General features: G+C 47.4%; 1 protein-coding gene across 1 annotated transcript in view; it reads right to left on the minus strand.

Annotated features, from left to right (window-relative positions):
• LOC115342224 (collagen alpha-1(VII) chain-like) overlaps positions 1-14,397 on the minus strand; it is a 141,690-nt gene that overhangs the window by 66,063 nt on the left and 61,230 nt on the right. Inside the window, exons 32-46 of the mRNA XM_041123929.1 lie at positions 14,282-14,377; positions 13,575-13,601; positions 13,359-13,412; positions 11,931-12,002; positions 11,268-11,327; positions 11,037-11,072; positions 8,524-8,559; positions 6,941-6,976; positions 6,600-6,635; positions 5,523-5,555; positions 4,197-4,268; positions 3,402-3,461; positions 2,497-2,532; positions 1,301-1,381; positions 377-412 (exon numbers count right to left, since the gene is read on the minus strand). Of these exons, the coding sequence (XP_040979863.1) occupies positions 377-412; positions 1,301-1,381; positions 2,497-2,532; positions 3,402-3,461; positions 4,197-4,268; positions 5,523-5,555; positions 6,600-6,635; positions 6,941-6,976; positions 8,524-8,559; positions 11,037-11,072; positions 11,268-11,327; positions 11,931-12,002; positions 13,359-13,412; positions 13,575-13,601; positions 14,282-14,377 (771 nt within the window). The remainder of the gene's footprint in view (positions 1-376; positions 413-1,300; positions 1,382-2,496; positions 2,533-3,401; positions 3,462-4,196; positions 4,269-5,522; positions 5,556-6,599; positions 6,636-6,940; positions 6,977-8,523; positions 8,560-11,036; positions 11,073-11,267; positions 11,328-11,930; positions 12,003-13,358; positions 13,413-13,574; positions 13,602-14,281; positions 14,378-14,397) is intronic.

Below are 14,397 nucleotides of genomic sequence, written 5' to 3' on the forward strand. Positions count from 1 at the left end.
GGGGTCAGCTTCAAAACAAATCAAAGGGTGTCATTTTCCAGCTGCTGTTTAATTAACATCTGCAATGCCTTGCCCAGGGGGTTTGAGGGTGTTAAAGGTTTACGCGAGGTGACTAAATTCATGGAAGCAAAATCTACCAAGAGCTATCAAGCCCATGAGACATCACCTCTCACACAGGACATCCTACTTTTGCATTGTTCCCAGGACCTCCGGGGAAGCTGGTCACTCTCGCAGGTGAGACGCTGGGCTGGGTTGACCTTCACTCTAACTCAGTGCAGCCCTTCTACACTGCTGTACCCGGAGCTCCAGCTCCAAGCGAGCCTGCTGCGTTTGGTACCTATGTAACTCTGGAAGGTGTGGGCTCCCCATTGATTACCTTGGTCCCAGAGATGCCTTTCTTCCCTGGTTCTCCCTACAACACAATGCAAAAGTGCTAGGTTACATTTCCACCTGTGACCAAGGTTTTTTACCCTAATTTCTTATTTGGGTTAAGAGCTCTTATTTTGAAATCACCGGTGACTCTGAGGTCAGGGTTGTTGGGCAGCAGTGCCTCAGGATCAGAAAAATGGCTCTGCTGTTTTTTTTTTTCAAGCCTTCCCTTGGTGATCCTATTCCACTTGATGTTCAGGGATCAACTCGGCCCTTTGAACTGAAGAAAGGTCTTCATGGACTGTGGTTAGGAGAGGCTTTCCAGAAGCCAGTTATGATGCTTTTGTGAGGGGCCACCTTGCTTGATTGTAAGAAGGAACTACTATGCCCTAAAACCAAAAGCAAGCCCTTCAGGGCTGTTGTGGCTGCACACTGTGCTAGTTCCCTGCATGGCAGACAGATGTGACTCAATGATGAGAACCCATGATGTTGAATAACAAGTAAGAAATGTTGCGTCCAGGCATTGTAACACAAATAGCATGGTGCTACGCATTTGTTCCTCCCAGACCAAGGGTAAAGAGAGTCAGCCCCGAAACATAGCCTAAAGCACACCCTAATGACAGTCTGCACAGGATCTACCTCCTCACTTGCAATGAAAGAGCGGACAGAGCAAATGAGAAGCTAGATCCCTTGATGAGCAAACCATCATGCCTAATTAGATGTAGTTTGTCCAGTCTCTTTTGTTGACCACTGTTGTGCTGAGACCTGTCTCTTCCCCAACCAGGCTTGTATAACGTGTATGTCTCTGGTACCATCTTGTCACTTGTTCCTACTTGCTATTGCAAGGCCAAAACCTGGGGCTGTTAGCTTGGTCTGGAGTGGTGTACCAAGGGGTTCAGCATGACTGACTGGGCTGTTAGCTTCTACTTACATCTTTACCTCTTAGTCCGGTCTCGCCTGGTTTCCCAGGTAATCCTGGTTCACCTTTCTCTCCCTTCAGACCTATATCCCCCTAAAGAAAACAAGACTGTTGTTACGTTCCTCTTCTGCATTTCATAGTCCTCACATTTTAGACATTGCAGGGCAGATTCAGACAGCATGCCAGGCTCCATGGCCATGCAATTGCTTCCACACTCCTGGCTGAAGCTTCAGCTCAGAGCACCCACCCTGTGCTAGGAAGGACTGTGCTCACGGTATTTGCTTAGCGGACTAGGGTGAAAAGCATCCATCTCTAATCCAGTCCATCCAGACCCCATGAGCAGCCTTGGCCAACACTGCAGGACAGACTCTTCTGAGGTTTTCCACCACCAGGAAGTTTTGCAGCTCAAATAAGGTGGCCCATTAGCAGAGACCCAGGAGATGGGTCCAGTCTTGAGAGAGTGGTGTGGCCACAGGTTCAGTCCCCCCTCCATGTTTTAACTTCTATTCCCATATAAAATCAGTTGAGCTTTCATGGATGGGTACCTACGCATCTGCTCTGCTTGATGTTCGTATGACAGAGACCTTCCTCATCACTCAACCACCTCGCCATGCCTTCTCCCAACCCCAAAATACCTCTTGCTGCCTTCTCCACTTTGCAACTGCATTAACACATCTTGTTAACATAGCCTCTCTTGGATGTCTCTCATTTATCTCTTTTGGCATTCAATTTCTCTATGGCCATGAAGCTGATCCAGCCTAAGTATTCCATTCACTGGGCTATGTATCATGCTGTAATATTTCCCAAATCCATGCACTCCTTCGGCCAAGCCTGGGGAGCAACTCTGAGAAATGTACACAGCGAGACAGATTCACTGAACAAACACCACATTTGGGATGTTTTCCAGACATCTCTTGGCCACTTTTGAACCTTTGCTAGGAGAAATCCTACGAACTGAGATTTGCAGAATTTTTTAAGGCCTCATTTCTTGCATCTTTTCATTATTTTTCTACGCAGGGCTCTGCATGTCATAGAGAGATTCCAGCAAAGCAGGATCTGTTCAGACCTCTCAGCTTTTGAACACTGCCTATGTTTTGACACTAGCCCCGTGGCAAAGATAAAACCCCACCGACTCAAGTTGCTTTGGGTGACACAGACATCATTCACGAGACAATGCTTTACGCATTGCAGTCACTGCACAGACTCACCTTCTGACCTGGTTTGCCAGACAAACCTACATTTCCCTGCAGAAATACAGACCGTTAGTCACAAACCAAGAATGATGCAGGTAGAATAATTTCAGGTTAGGGTCCTCTGTTGTATCTAAAGGGCGTAAACATCGCTCTCAATTCTGCAAAGCTGCTCTTTGGTTGCAGGTATTAGCAGCTGAAACAGTGTAGTAAAATGCAGAGAAGGGGAAAACAGATGATGTCCTCAGAGAAGAGGGGCTGCTGTAAGCACACACTGTCTAGATACATCTGCCTTCCCCACTTTGAAACCATTAATACTTTGATAACTAGCTTTGACAGAGGGCTGGGGACCTCAAAGATGTTAGGTTTTGCAAGTTTTTTCTGGTTTAAAACGAAAGGGACTATTAATATCCCCATAGATGGGAACACCAAGGCATTAACCCAACCCTTACTAGACGTCAGTGAACTCACGTGGGAGCCACCAGAAGCTTGCACCTTCTTAGACACAAAAGTCAGGAAGATCAAGGTCAAGGTCACCTTCAGGACACAAAGCCATTGGAAATGGGGCCTCCCTGGCTTTGCTGTTCACAGAATTACCAGTTGAGCGTTGGCCACCTATGCTTTCTTCCAGACTCACAAGCAATCCTCTCCCTGCATTTCGGAGACGCCCCCCCCCTTACCACTGTCTTCCACAGTCAGGTGAAAACTACCCTATCACACAAGACCACCACGGGATCACCAGCCACAGGGTAACAGCCCAGCTCCTTGTGACCATCCCAGTATTAATTTGCTGGTGACAGGTTTCATGGGTGAAGGCCAGAAAATTCACGTGCGTGGAGGTGCCAGAGAGATTTTGCCTCCGAACCTCCTGATTTGCCCCCTTAGGCCTCCCCTTTCCACATCTAGCATGTTGCCCCACTCACCCTGTCGCCTGGATCTCCCTTCAGCCCAGGTTGACCAGGAATGCCAAAACCTGGACTTCCCTGCAAAAATCAATGGTGATGCGTGTCTCAGTGTAACGCCTGGGGAGCTTTTCCTCTCTGCACCTCTACGTATGACAGAGAGACAGCTAGGGCTAAGCCCTGTGCCAGTCCCACCTCCCAGACTCTGCCCCCCCTCCTGACCACACTCCTTGCCACCTCAGAGAGATGCTGTTGTGGAGACCCAACTTTCACTAGAGTGCTATTTGGGGAACCTGGCATGTGCCTCAGTTTACCCATCCTGATCTTGCAGATCTTGCCTGCAATTCTTCCATCGCCATGCACAAGCTGTGGTGGCATGACCCTGCTCCTCTCATTATCTCACTCTTGGGAACATGTCCTGTGCCATTGCTCACTGTTATCAGCCTCCACTCCACCATGACTTTGCAGCCCCCTCAAGGGTCAGCCTGCTTCCCATCCTCGCTATAACTGCTGGGAGTCAGTTGCCAACGCTGTGTTTGATGCTAAGCAAGATGCAGAGGGAGATACAGCGTCTTGCCAGAGCAGCTTCCACGCTCAGGACATAAATCTCCATATCTGAAGCTGGCAGAAAAAGACAGAGAAGATCCTAAGCATTTTCATCAACCACGGGAAGCTGGGTGAGCTGAGCATTGGTAACGCTGCATCTCTCACTGACGCGGGAGGGAATTCAATCTGCCTCAGAGCTTCCTTTGTGGACACAAACAAAATAAACCTTTCTACTCATAAAGGATGTGCCAAGAAAAGCAAGCGTATTACCTTCTCTCCTTTGTCTCCTTGTATTCCTTTGTCTCCTTGTGGCCCCAGGGCCCCTGTTGGCCCAATATCTCCCTGTGAATAAAGACATTCTCAAGGCTAATAATATCATGCAGGAAGCAAAGCCCTGTTCATGTGGCTCTCTAGAGATGCATTTTGCACTTCTAATACACTCACAAAACCATTCCCTTGCCAACCCACTCATCCATCCATCTTTGGGTTTACACTGAAGCTTTCTCTGCGGTACCTGGGCTTCTGCAGTACAAACCCCATCACAGTAGTTACACCCTCTCCAGCCATGCAACTTAGTACACTGTAAAGCATCATGTATACATTTACAGTGACATAAGCAGGATAAAATTCAGGTCCCAGGCCACCACCTAAATGCAACCAACCTAAAAGGAGACATTTTTGCTAACCAATGTTAAGCAGTCTAGACAATAAGACCAATGAACGGAGGTGGCTCCAACATCGAAGCCCAGTGAAAAGGACAAAACTCATTGTCTCTAAGGGGTGAGGGAGGTATGAAGCACTGAAGGGTATTTCATGAATGTCAGCCATCAAAAAGCCAAGAGGATTTAGTCCTGCAGTAAACATGCCTTACATGGATAAGGGAGACCTTTTATTTCTCTGCATGTTGGCAATGAGCTATCAAGAATAAAAAAAAAAAAATTAGGATATTCCAGACCATGTTCCACCACGAGGCCACTGCAAAAGTGAACTGTATCTGCTGTGCTATAAAGCAGATGTACAATATGGACAACCTAGGCAGGTAACAGCTCTGTCTCAGAGATCTGCCTGGTTTGAGAAATTCAACTTCGACCAGTCACAGGGAGGACAAACACTGGGTCAGGGACCCAGAGAGGTGGGGAAATCTCCATCTGCTGAGTTGCTCGGCACACAAAGTCCTGAGCAACCTGACCCAGCTTTGAAGCTGACTCTGTTTTGAGCAGGAGGTGGGACTAAAGACCTCCAGAAGTCTGTTCCAGCCTCAGCTGTGTTTTGATTTTATGTCAGTGTCTCCCTTGGCTGGAACTAGCTTCTGTGAGTGGGCTGGATCTGTGCTTCAGTGATCTCTGCCTTCTAAAACTAGCACATGGAAATCCCAAATTTCCCCACAGACTGAGGCTAGGAAGAGAATGACAGGCACAAATGTTAATAAAAGCGAAAGAAATATCAGCAGGGCAAGACTATTGCTACTTTTTCAACCTCTCCTCTCCAGGCAATCACAAGGGAGATATGATTCAGACGGTGAAACATGGTCCAGCTCACACTTTTTCAGGTGAAGATCTCATCTAAGTTTCAAGTAGTGCTAATTAATGGACTTACCCTGACACCTTTCTTGCCTGGAGGTCCCAAAACCTGAGGATAAAAAGAAGTCACAGAAATGCTCTCTTATTTGGCAAAAAAACTTCCTTTCAAAGGAGGTTCTATTCATGTTACCTTTTCCAAAGCAAGACAATCTCAGCCTTGCTATGGGATAGGAAACCCATCACCTGCACTGGATCATAAAACACCAAAAATGGCTACAAGCCAAATCCCGAAGCCCGTGAAGCTTGCGAAGGAATCCCACCAACTTCAGTAGGTGTTAGCTCCCGGGATGGGACTGAACGACCACTCACATGCAAGGGGTAACTGGCAGATAGCTGCTCTAGCCTTTGCTAACACACACCAAGGACCAACCTTCGGACAGCCACGAATCTTAATGACTGCACTACAAGCCTGCAGAGCAGCCCGGAGCTGGGTTCAGACACTACAGAGCTGCTTTCCTACCTTGTGTCTCCAACACAATTCCGTCAGCGTTGCTAGGGAAGAAACCTAAGGTGCCCTGCTCGTTCCACCCAGGACACATCAGTCTGTCCTGGTGGTGGGTCTCAGTCCTTAATGCAACCTCCAGCTGCTCCCACAGCCCTTACAGCAATGCTGTGGGGCATGCAGAGATGGCCACCACCAAGGTTTCTCCTTAAAGCTGCCCTAGCATTTGGAGGGACATGAAGAGGAGGCTGTAGAAGCCCTGTTTCCGCATGGGAATGAGGCAAATAAGACCCATCAGCAGTGCCTCTTCAGCAGGGACCAACACAATCCCACTGTGAATGGGGAGCTTGAGTGGGGGACAGGTCTAGAGCACAGGGCTTCAGTGGTGGGAAGGCTTTATCCTTATGTTTCCTGCACAGCAGCGAAGCTCCTTTGAAGAGCCAGTGGGCAACTGTGGTGCAGGGCTGGGCATACAAGAAGAGGAGCAAGGGAGCAGAAAACATAGTTGTCTGGAGGGTCAAGGAAAAGGTCCATTAGTTCTTCCTGCAGTTCTGTGGGACACATCTCTCTTGGTCCTTGGTCTACTGGCACCACTGGTGGTGATGCTGCATGGCTATAGCACAAGAAGGGCTGTAATCCACTCATAGTTACCCCCATAGCTGGAGCACCTGGAAATCCTGGGTTCCCCTGCAAGGCGAGAGGACATAAAATGAACAATCTGGGGCAATGAAAAATTTCTGCTCATTGCTCTCCCCCCTCCATTCCCTAAACCAGCTCAAAACTTATCGCAGAAGCACAAGAACAAAACAGAGAGGAGACGCTGAGCTTGTGGTGAAGCTCAAGTGCATCTCTGCTGGCTTCACCTCTGCATAAGCCCCCCATAAACACACTCAACTGCAGTTGCAAGAGCTGCACATGTGGAACAAGCTGCGGAAAGTCAGGACATCTTCCTGAGATAGTGAAACATGTTGTTCTCATACTGTTTGACTTACTTGGTCACCCTTCTGCCCTGGAGGTCCTGGGAGTCCCTGTAAGACATTGTCGTGGTTTAACCCCAGCCAGCAACTAAGCACCATGCAGCCGCTCGCTCAGTCCCCCCAGCCCAGTGGGATGGGGGAGAGAATCGGGGAAAAAAAGTAAAACTCATGGGTTGAGATAAGAACAGTTTAACGGGACAGAAAGGAAGAAACTAATAATGATAGTAATAACAATAATAAAATGACATTAATAATAATAAAAGGATTGGAATATACAAAACAAGTGATGCACAATGCAATTGCTCACCATTTGCTGACCGACACCCAGTTAGTTCCCGAGCAGTGATCCCTCCCCACCCAACTCCCCCCAGTTTATATACTGGGCATGACGTCACACGGTATGGAATACCCCTTTGGCCAGTGTGGGTCAGCTGTCCTGGCTGTGTCCCCTCCCAACTTCTTGTGCCCCTCCAGCCTTCTTGCTGGCTGGGCAGGAGAAGCTGAAAAGTCCTTGACTTAGGCTAAACACTACTCAGCAACAACTGAAAACATGTGTTTTATCAACATTCTTCTCATACCGAACCCAAAACATAACACTATACCAGCTACTAGGAAGAAAATTAACTCTATCCCAGCTGAAACCAGGACAGACATCAAAAGAGAATTTCCACCAGACTGAAAACAGATTCAGCACTTTTAGTCCCTGCTGTAGTGAGAAGCCCCCAGCCAGAGGGAGGGAAGAAGCTCTTCAGCCCAATTTTTTTACTGACTACAAGACACCTCTGACAGAGAGCTATAAGGGCTCTTTGGTGAGAGATGGAAATCCCCATGCCTATCTCTAGCACGCCTGGCTGCCACCTACCAGAAGACCAAGTGCAGAGCGGCAAGCTCTCATCCCAGGTAAAGCTATCAAAGATGGTCCTTTGCAAGCAAGAAAAGGTATGAAGACAGCCATGGGATGCATGGGAGCTACCAGACCAGGTCAGTGTTTTGCCTAACCCAGCCCCAGGGCTCTGCTCAAAGCTGGAAGCTGCAAGTACACGTACCCGCTGTGCTTACAGGGCCTTGCTCCTGCGAAGTGCGCTAGCTCGAGGAAGACCGACAGCCTATTTCCATTTTACACTACCATAGCTATTCTTAGGAAAAAATGCTGCCGTCTCGTTTGATCTTTGAGGTTATAATCAAATGCATGTACAGAACAAGTACAGCTGGGGGAGCTGTAAAAACAGCAAACATGAAATACAGCTCAATAAAAGCAACCTGCGAATACTCAGTACGGACTGGCAAAGAGTATTCAAGGTTTGTTTGTCAGTGTTTGCTAGTCCCAGACCGTCCCGGGGATTTACCATTGCTGCAAGGTCTATCCCATGCACGCGAGCTCCTTCAGCAGCAGCGAGCTCCCCAGCCTTGCAGGTATGTGGCATATAGCTACGTCGCCCAGTTACGTCTTGCCAGACTGGGAGAAGCCTTCCGTGGGACCTCAAATTCCCTCCCTCTGGATCTCCAACCAGATACCTCAACTGCTCCGTTCTGAGCCCAAAAACAGAGACAGCGCTTCTTCCCCTCCTACTCTGTGCTCCAGTGCTGGCCAGTCTCACCTTTTCCCCTTTAACACCACCTTGCCCTTTGTTACCCTAGAAAACAGAAGATGGTTTAGTTAAGACAAAGATCCACTAGCACAGCAGGATGAGCCTGGAAGCTTGTGTGCTGCAGAAGAGTGTGCTGAGCGTGTGCCCTCCACTGGAGATTGTGAAAGCAGGGGGAAAAGCAAATTAAAAAAAAAAAAAAAAAAAAAAAAGTTTTTTTACATATATGTCATATATAGTATATAGCATATGTTATATATATATATATGGTCCATGCATTTATATATCGTATATTGCATATTAATTACCTGTATAGTATCTATAATATATTAAGATATCTTGTATAATCAACATATTACTGTATATAATCGATAATGCCTAATATTAAATTGCATGTATATTATATAGTTACTATATAGTTGTATCATAATCATTTACTATATAATATACATATATTACTATATGTATATATGGACTATCCTGAGCTTGGTCAGACTGTTTCCTCCCAAGGATCTTGAAAGCTGAAGATGAGACAGTCTCTTGGAAAAGTTGAATTTACAGCACAGATAATGTGCAGGTCTGGGGTTGCGGTGTGGGTTCAGGCTTAGCTCAGAGGCTGAACACAACCAAGAGGAGCAAGGTGAGATACTGGTCCAGGACCCAGTTACAGTGGGTCCTATATTTATATATTCTTTTTTTTGTCTTAATTTTTAAAGCTTCCTTCTGATTCAATTCATTTGGAGGCACACCCTTGGCCCAACTGGTTCTCCCTTCCCAGGTGGTCCTGGCCCAAACTTAAACACAAGAGAGCAGCTGTGATTGCCTCCTGCAGCCCCTGCTGTCACCTCAGAAAAAGCTCAATGAGCTCATGGGCAACGTCAACCGTTACCTCACCAGCGAGCACCTTGCCAAATTTTGCTTTTTCTCAAGCGGAGTCCATGAAACACCCAGCCATAGACCCATATTTGTGTGGATCAGGACTGGGCAATTCAAGGAGGTATTTGCTCTTGTGAACAGCAAGATGTGAGCAACACACTGGCTGTTAGCACTTGCTAAGACTTTACAGATTTAAGGTTCTTTCCATTTTATGAAATAAAAAACCACCACTGCAAAGGGAAGCAAACTACTTTGTTTCAAGCCGAATGAATCATTTCCTTGGATATTATTTTTTCCTTAATTTTCCAACTCTCTTGGAACTATGAAAATAATTTATTTTGGGTTCAACATAGACGTTTTTTGACCTTAATGGACCTGAAATAAATCAGTGACTCAGATCCATTTGGCCATCAGCAGTAACTCAGAGAGTATATCCTGAGTTACGTGGAGAAGGGGGCGAGCAGAGCGCCGTACAACCCAATCCTGAGTGGTTGCTCCTCCAAGACCCATAACAACCTGGGACCATGCTGAGATGGCTTATGGACCACCTAAACCCATGCCTGGCACTCCCTGTACCAGGGAAAATTCAGACCCTCTGAGACTTTCTCAGGTGTCAAACTTCCAGCATGAGCTCAAGCCAGATGCTTCAGGAAAAACCAAACATCGATTCAAAACTGAATTTAGAGACATTTCTCCTGGTTCAGGAGAAAGTCTCCTTCCTCCTACAGCAATTGTCCCTATACATGCCAAGATCAGCTGATTCCTCCTGCACCCCCAGCTTTCCAGGTATTTTGCTGCATGGAGAAGCCCTGGAGTCAAACTTCCACATCTCCATGAGTAGCGAGAGCTGGGAGATAAGCAGCAGTTTGAAAGAAAATCTTCCTGCCTGCCATGAGTCCCGTCCTGACCAGTCCTTGCCATGCATCGTCTTCCCTGGGTGCATGACAGAGTTGTCAGGCTTGGACTGGAGCTACATCTGTCCAGTCCTTTTCCTCTGGCAGCACCAGGACACCAAAATCATTCCTTCCCACCAACCCCAGGATCTTAAGCAAGGTGAGAGAATTGGTCAAGTCAAGGTTTCCTTTTCCCCCAACAGTTGGAAAACGATGGGCACTTCCAGAAGAAAACTCAAACTTCAGGATGGGTTGTATCACTTCTCACAGGGCTCATCTTTCTCCACTGAGAGAGGCATTCTGGCACTATGACATTAAATGATTCAGGCATTTAATTACATGGGAATGAGTCTGGGCCTAGATGGTTCAGAGGAAAGTGTCCAAAATGCAGATGTGAGATAATCTGCTCCTTACATCTTCCTACCTCCTCATCCCATCAGAGCTGGGATCAAGCTCTGGTGCATGTTCCTCCCAAGCACATTTAACATGAATTACTACAGTTCTGCAGAGTCTCACTGGCCACAAAAATGCCATTTATTATTTTATTAAAATACAGCATCTCGCTGTCATTCCAGGTCTCTGCAGCAACCCTGCAGCAATGACTTCCACAGACCAGTGACTGCTGATACGTAATATTATTGCTTTTGAGTAAGGGGTCAACATTCCTGCAACCTACGATGATAGTTAGAGCTAGATGCTTTCCTTGGCACCTGAGTACCAGGCACAGGGACTCAGGTTCAGCATGTCAGTACCCACCTTTGGTCCTGGTGCTCCTGGAGGTCCCACTACCCCCTGAAAAACAGAAGAAACAGTGAAAACTCAGACTTTAAAAGCCAATATCTTCCCTTCTCTGACCCTTTCCATTTGTAACCACAGATGCTCCCCCGGAGTAAAACCTAAAAAAGAGGTATTGGAGGTGACTTTGGAGACACTGAGTCCTCCAAGGGGACTTTAGCAGCAAATCTCACTGCAAAATTGCCAACTCACCTGCTCTCCTTTTTCCCCCTTTGGGCCAACAGTGCCAGGATTGCCAGTTCCTGCCATCCCCTGCAAGGTAAGCACAGCATTGCACTCAAGAAAGCCTATTCCCAAAATTGTAGAGCATGATATGTCCTACCCAGCTATCTGCTTCAGAGCTCTGCTCTTAGCCATCCTGCAAAGCAGGAGGGGAAAAATTTGCTCTGTAACCATTCAGTTAAGACACATGTCTAGCCAGTAACCTTCAGGCAAGGTGCAAACAATGACTTGGAGAAGAGAATTAAAAACAAGGGTCTGTGGATGTTTCCCGTGACCATTTGAAGCAGGGTGGGGGATTCAATGAAGCAGCCCTATCCAGGGGACAGGGAGCATGCAGGGCTTGGGCTGTGTTTGGGAGAAAACCCTGCTCCTGACAGCAAGAACTGCAAAGATCTTCCACTGGGTGGAAACAAGAGGACTGTGAGGAAAACAAGGGCTTGGATGGAGATGGAGCATCTCTTCTGCCATGCACAAACTCGAGCGCATATGAGCAGGGAGTGGAGGGGCATGGGGGGAAATCCCTACATGCCTCCACTTTATTTGCACTGTCTACCCTGCTATTACTTTGTCTCAGCTATTCTCAGTTCCTCCTCGGGCTGATGGATTCAGCAAGCATCTGATACAAGTAATGACCTTCTCTCCTCTTGGTCCGGGCAGCCCAGGAACTCCATCTAGCCCTACAGGGCCTGGCAATCCAGGTTTCCCCTGAAAAGTAAGATACATCATCAAATCTTTTTCTTCTGAACTGTTTGTTACCAATCATACTAAAGAAACAGTTTATTTTTAAGTCTGCAGGAACACAAGCAGAGAAATGTATATCCTGATGTGCCCATCTTAACAGTACCTTTGCAACTCAGGATTTATAGAGATGTTTATGTATTCCCAGATTTCCCTTTTCCTCACAAACAGGCTATGGATCACTGGTTTTGCTCAGGAAGGGAAAATAAAGATGTGTTTGCTTGTTACATGGGAATATAGAGCCTGGGTACGCATGTTGATTTGGCAGTGGGTGTCTTCTCCAGTGGCTCTTCATGGCTGCGTTGCTGTAAGAGGGTGACCGTAGTAATGTTGCTGGTGTTGAAATGAAGTCTGTCATATGGAAATGGCTGCTCTGTGGGATATAGCTCTGCAGTATGGCAAAGGTAACAAAAAAAGCACCCATGTATGATGACGGAGAGTAATAGGCACCTTGGACGGGATGCAAGAACAGGACATGCATATAGTCCTGGAGTAATCTTCCAGGTTTGAGCTATTTGTCATGCAGGGACCTCCCAAACCAAACATGGTTTCTTCTACCCTTAGTAGTCCTCCATGGACTTCTTTTCTTCTCTCATCTCCCCTTGAACTCAAACTTCCTACACCCCAAATATCCTTGTGGGACTTCTGTGAAGAACCAACTCCTTTTGTTTGTCTTGAATCTGCTGCCAGTTTGGTCCATTTGCCATCCCAAGCTTTTGATCCACCTTCTTGCCCTCCTCTGGACCTGCCCTAGTTCTTCTCTGTCCTCTTGAGACCGGGGTGGGGGAGAATGTGGGAAGGAGCAGGGTTGCTCTCAGCTCCTCCATAGATGATGGAGACAGTGGAGGTTCAACGGTGAATCACTGTCACTTTGGAGTAGCCTTCATCAGGCGACATTTGTTATTGTCTGCCAACATGATTGACTACACCATAGAGTTTATCATCATGGTGAGCACTGTGATGGATGCACTTCTAACCTCTGTTCCGTGCCATGAAGAAGAGCATGTCCTTGCTTTTGGCAAAATGAATGGCTGTTATCCCATGTCTTTGCTGGGTTTCTAACATTTCCCTTTTGGCAATTCCAGAGTGACAGGTCAACAGGATTAAGCTGACAAAGTGAGAAATGCTTAATTGGCCCTGCTTAATCTGCCAGACCTCATCAGCAGAGTGAGGCATCTCAAAGTGGTGGCTGATGAGAACTGGCAGTAGACGTTGTGCCTCTACGCCCACCCCATGTGGCAGAGAGCGTCCCGAGGCCAACGGCCCCTTCCCACAGTGGCCGGCAGCTCTTCCTCAGCAACTGGCCGTTGGTGGACCACTCACCGGCTCTCCCATGCCTCCTCTGTCACCCTTGAGGCCATTCCTCCCACGAGGGCCCTGCACGAAGCACAGGACAGTCTTACTGCATGTCCCAGCAGCCCTTTATGGGTCTTGATGGACATCTGGTAAGTGTGGAAACTGGAGCCTATTGGGCAGCTTAGAAATAATAAAAAGGCTTTTCATCACATGTAAAAGTGAATGGCAACCTCAGGTACTTACCCTGATACCTGAATCCCCTGGTTCACCCTGAAACACAAAGGACAAGGAGAATTACCATGGGGTGGTAATTTAGAGAGGTGGTCTTCTCTAAATTTAGTCCCAGCAAAAACCTCCTGCAGGCTGACAAGCCCAGAGACCAAAACTCCCACGCCCAAGGAAGACAGAGCTTTAGTAGAGGTGTCTGCTATCTTGCATGCTCCAGATACCTCAACTTGCAATATCTGGTGTCAACCCCCACCCTTAGGGTAGAGGAGGGGATTTTAGGTCTCTTGGTGTCTGCTGAGACTTTTTGACCCACCCCCAGTGCAAGGAGACATTTGGTGACAATCATCAGTCCAGTTTTGGCTGTGCACAGCACAAGTGATCCTATGAATTTCACTCCAGCCACCAAACAACCCTCCTAGTGACCTTGAGCTGGAAAAGTCTTAGTGGCCACTGAATCCAGTCCCTTGTCAGACATGGGCTGACCATAACCTTTACATGCTCCATCATCGATTCTTGCTGTGTTGAACAGCAGGGCCCTGGTGATGGGAATATTTTGCAGAGTGCCTCCTTTTATGCCTCAATGGCAGAATGCCATGATGGAGAGAAGACATGTGTGTTCCCAGGGCCCTTGAATGAACAGAGTATCCAGGGATCAGGGTCTGTGCCGGGTCTCCTCTTTCTGCAGTACATCACAGAACTGTGCTTCAAATAACCATGCTCACCTTGATGGAGATCCCTGGTGGCCCCTGTGGCCCTGGTAAACCTGGTAAACCTGGTGGTCCAGCTACCCCAGGAACCCCTGGCTGCCCTTTCTGTCCCTGCAACAATGAAAACCAGG

This window comes from Aquila chrysaetos, chromosome 5 (assembly GCF_900496995.4).
Source record: "Aquila chrysaetos chrysaetos chromosome 5, bAquChr1.4, whole genome shotgun sequence".
NCBI classification, from domain to species: Eukaryota; Metazoa; Chordata; class Aves; order Accipitriformes; family Accipitridae; genus Aquila; species Aquila chrysaetos.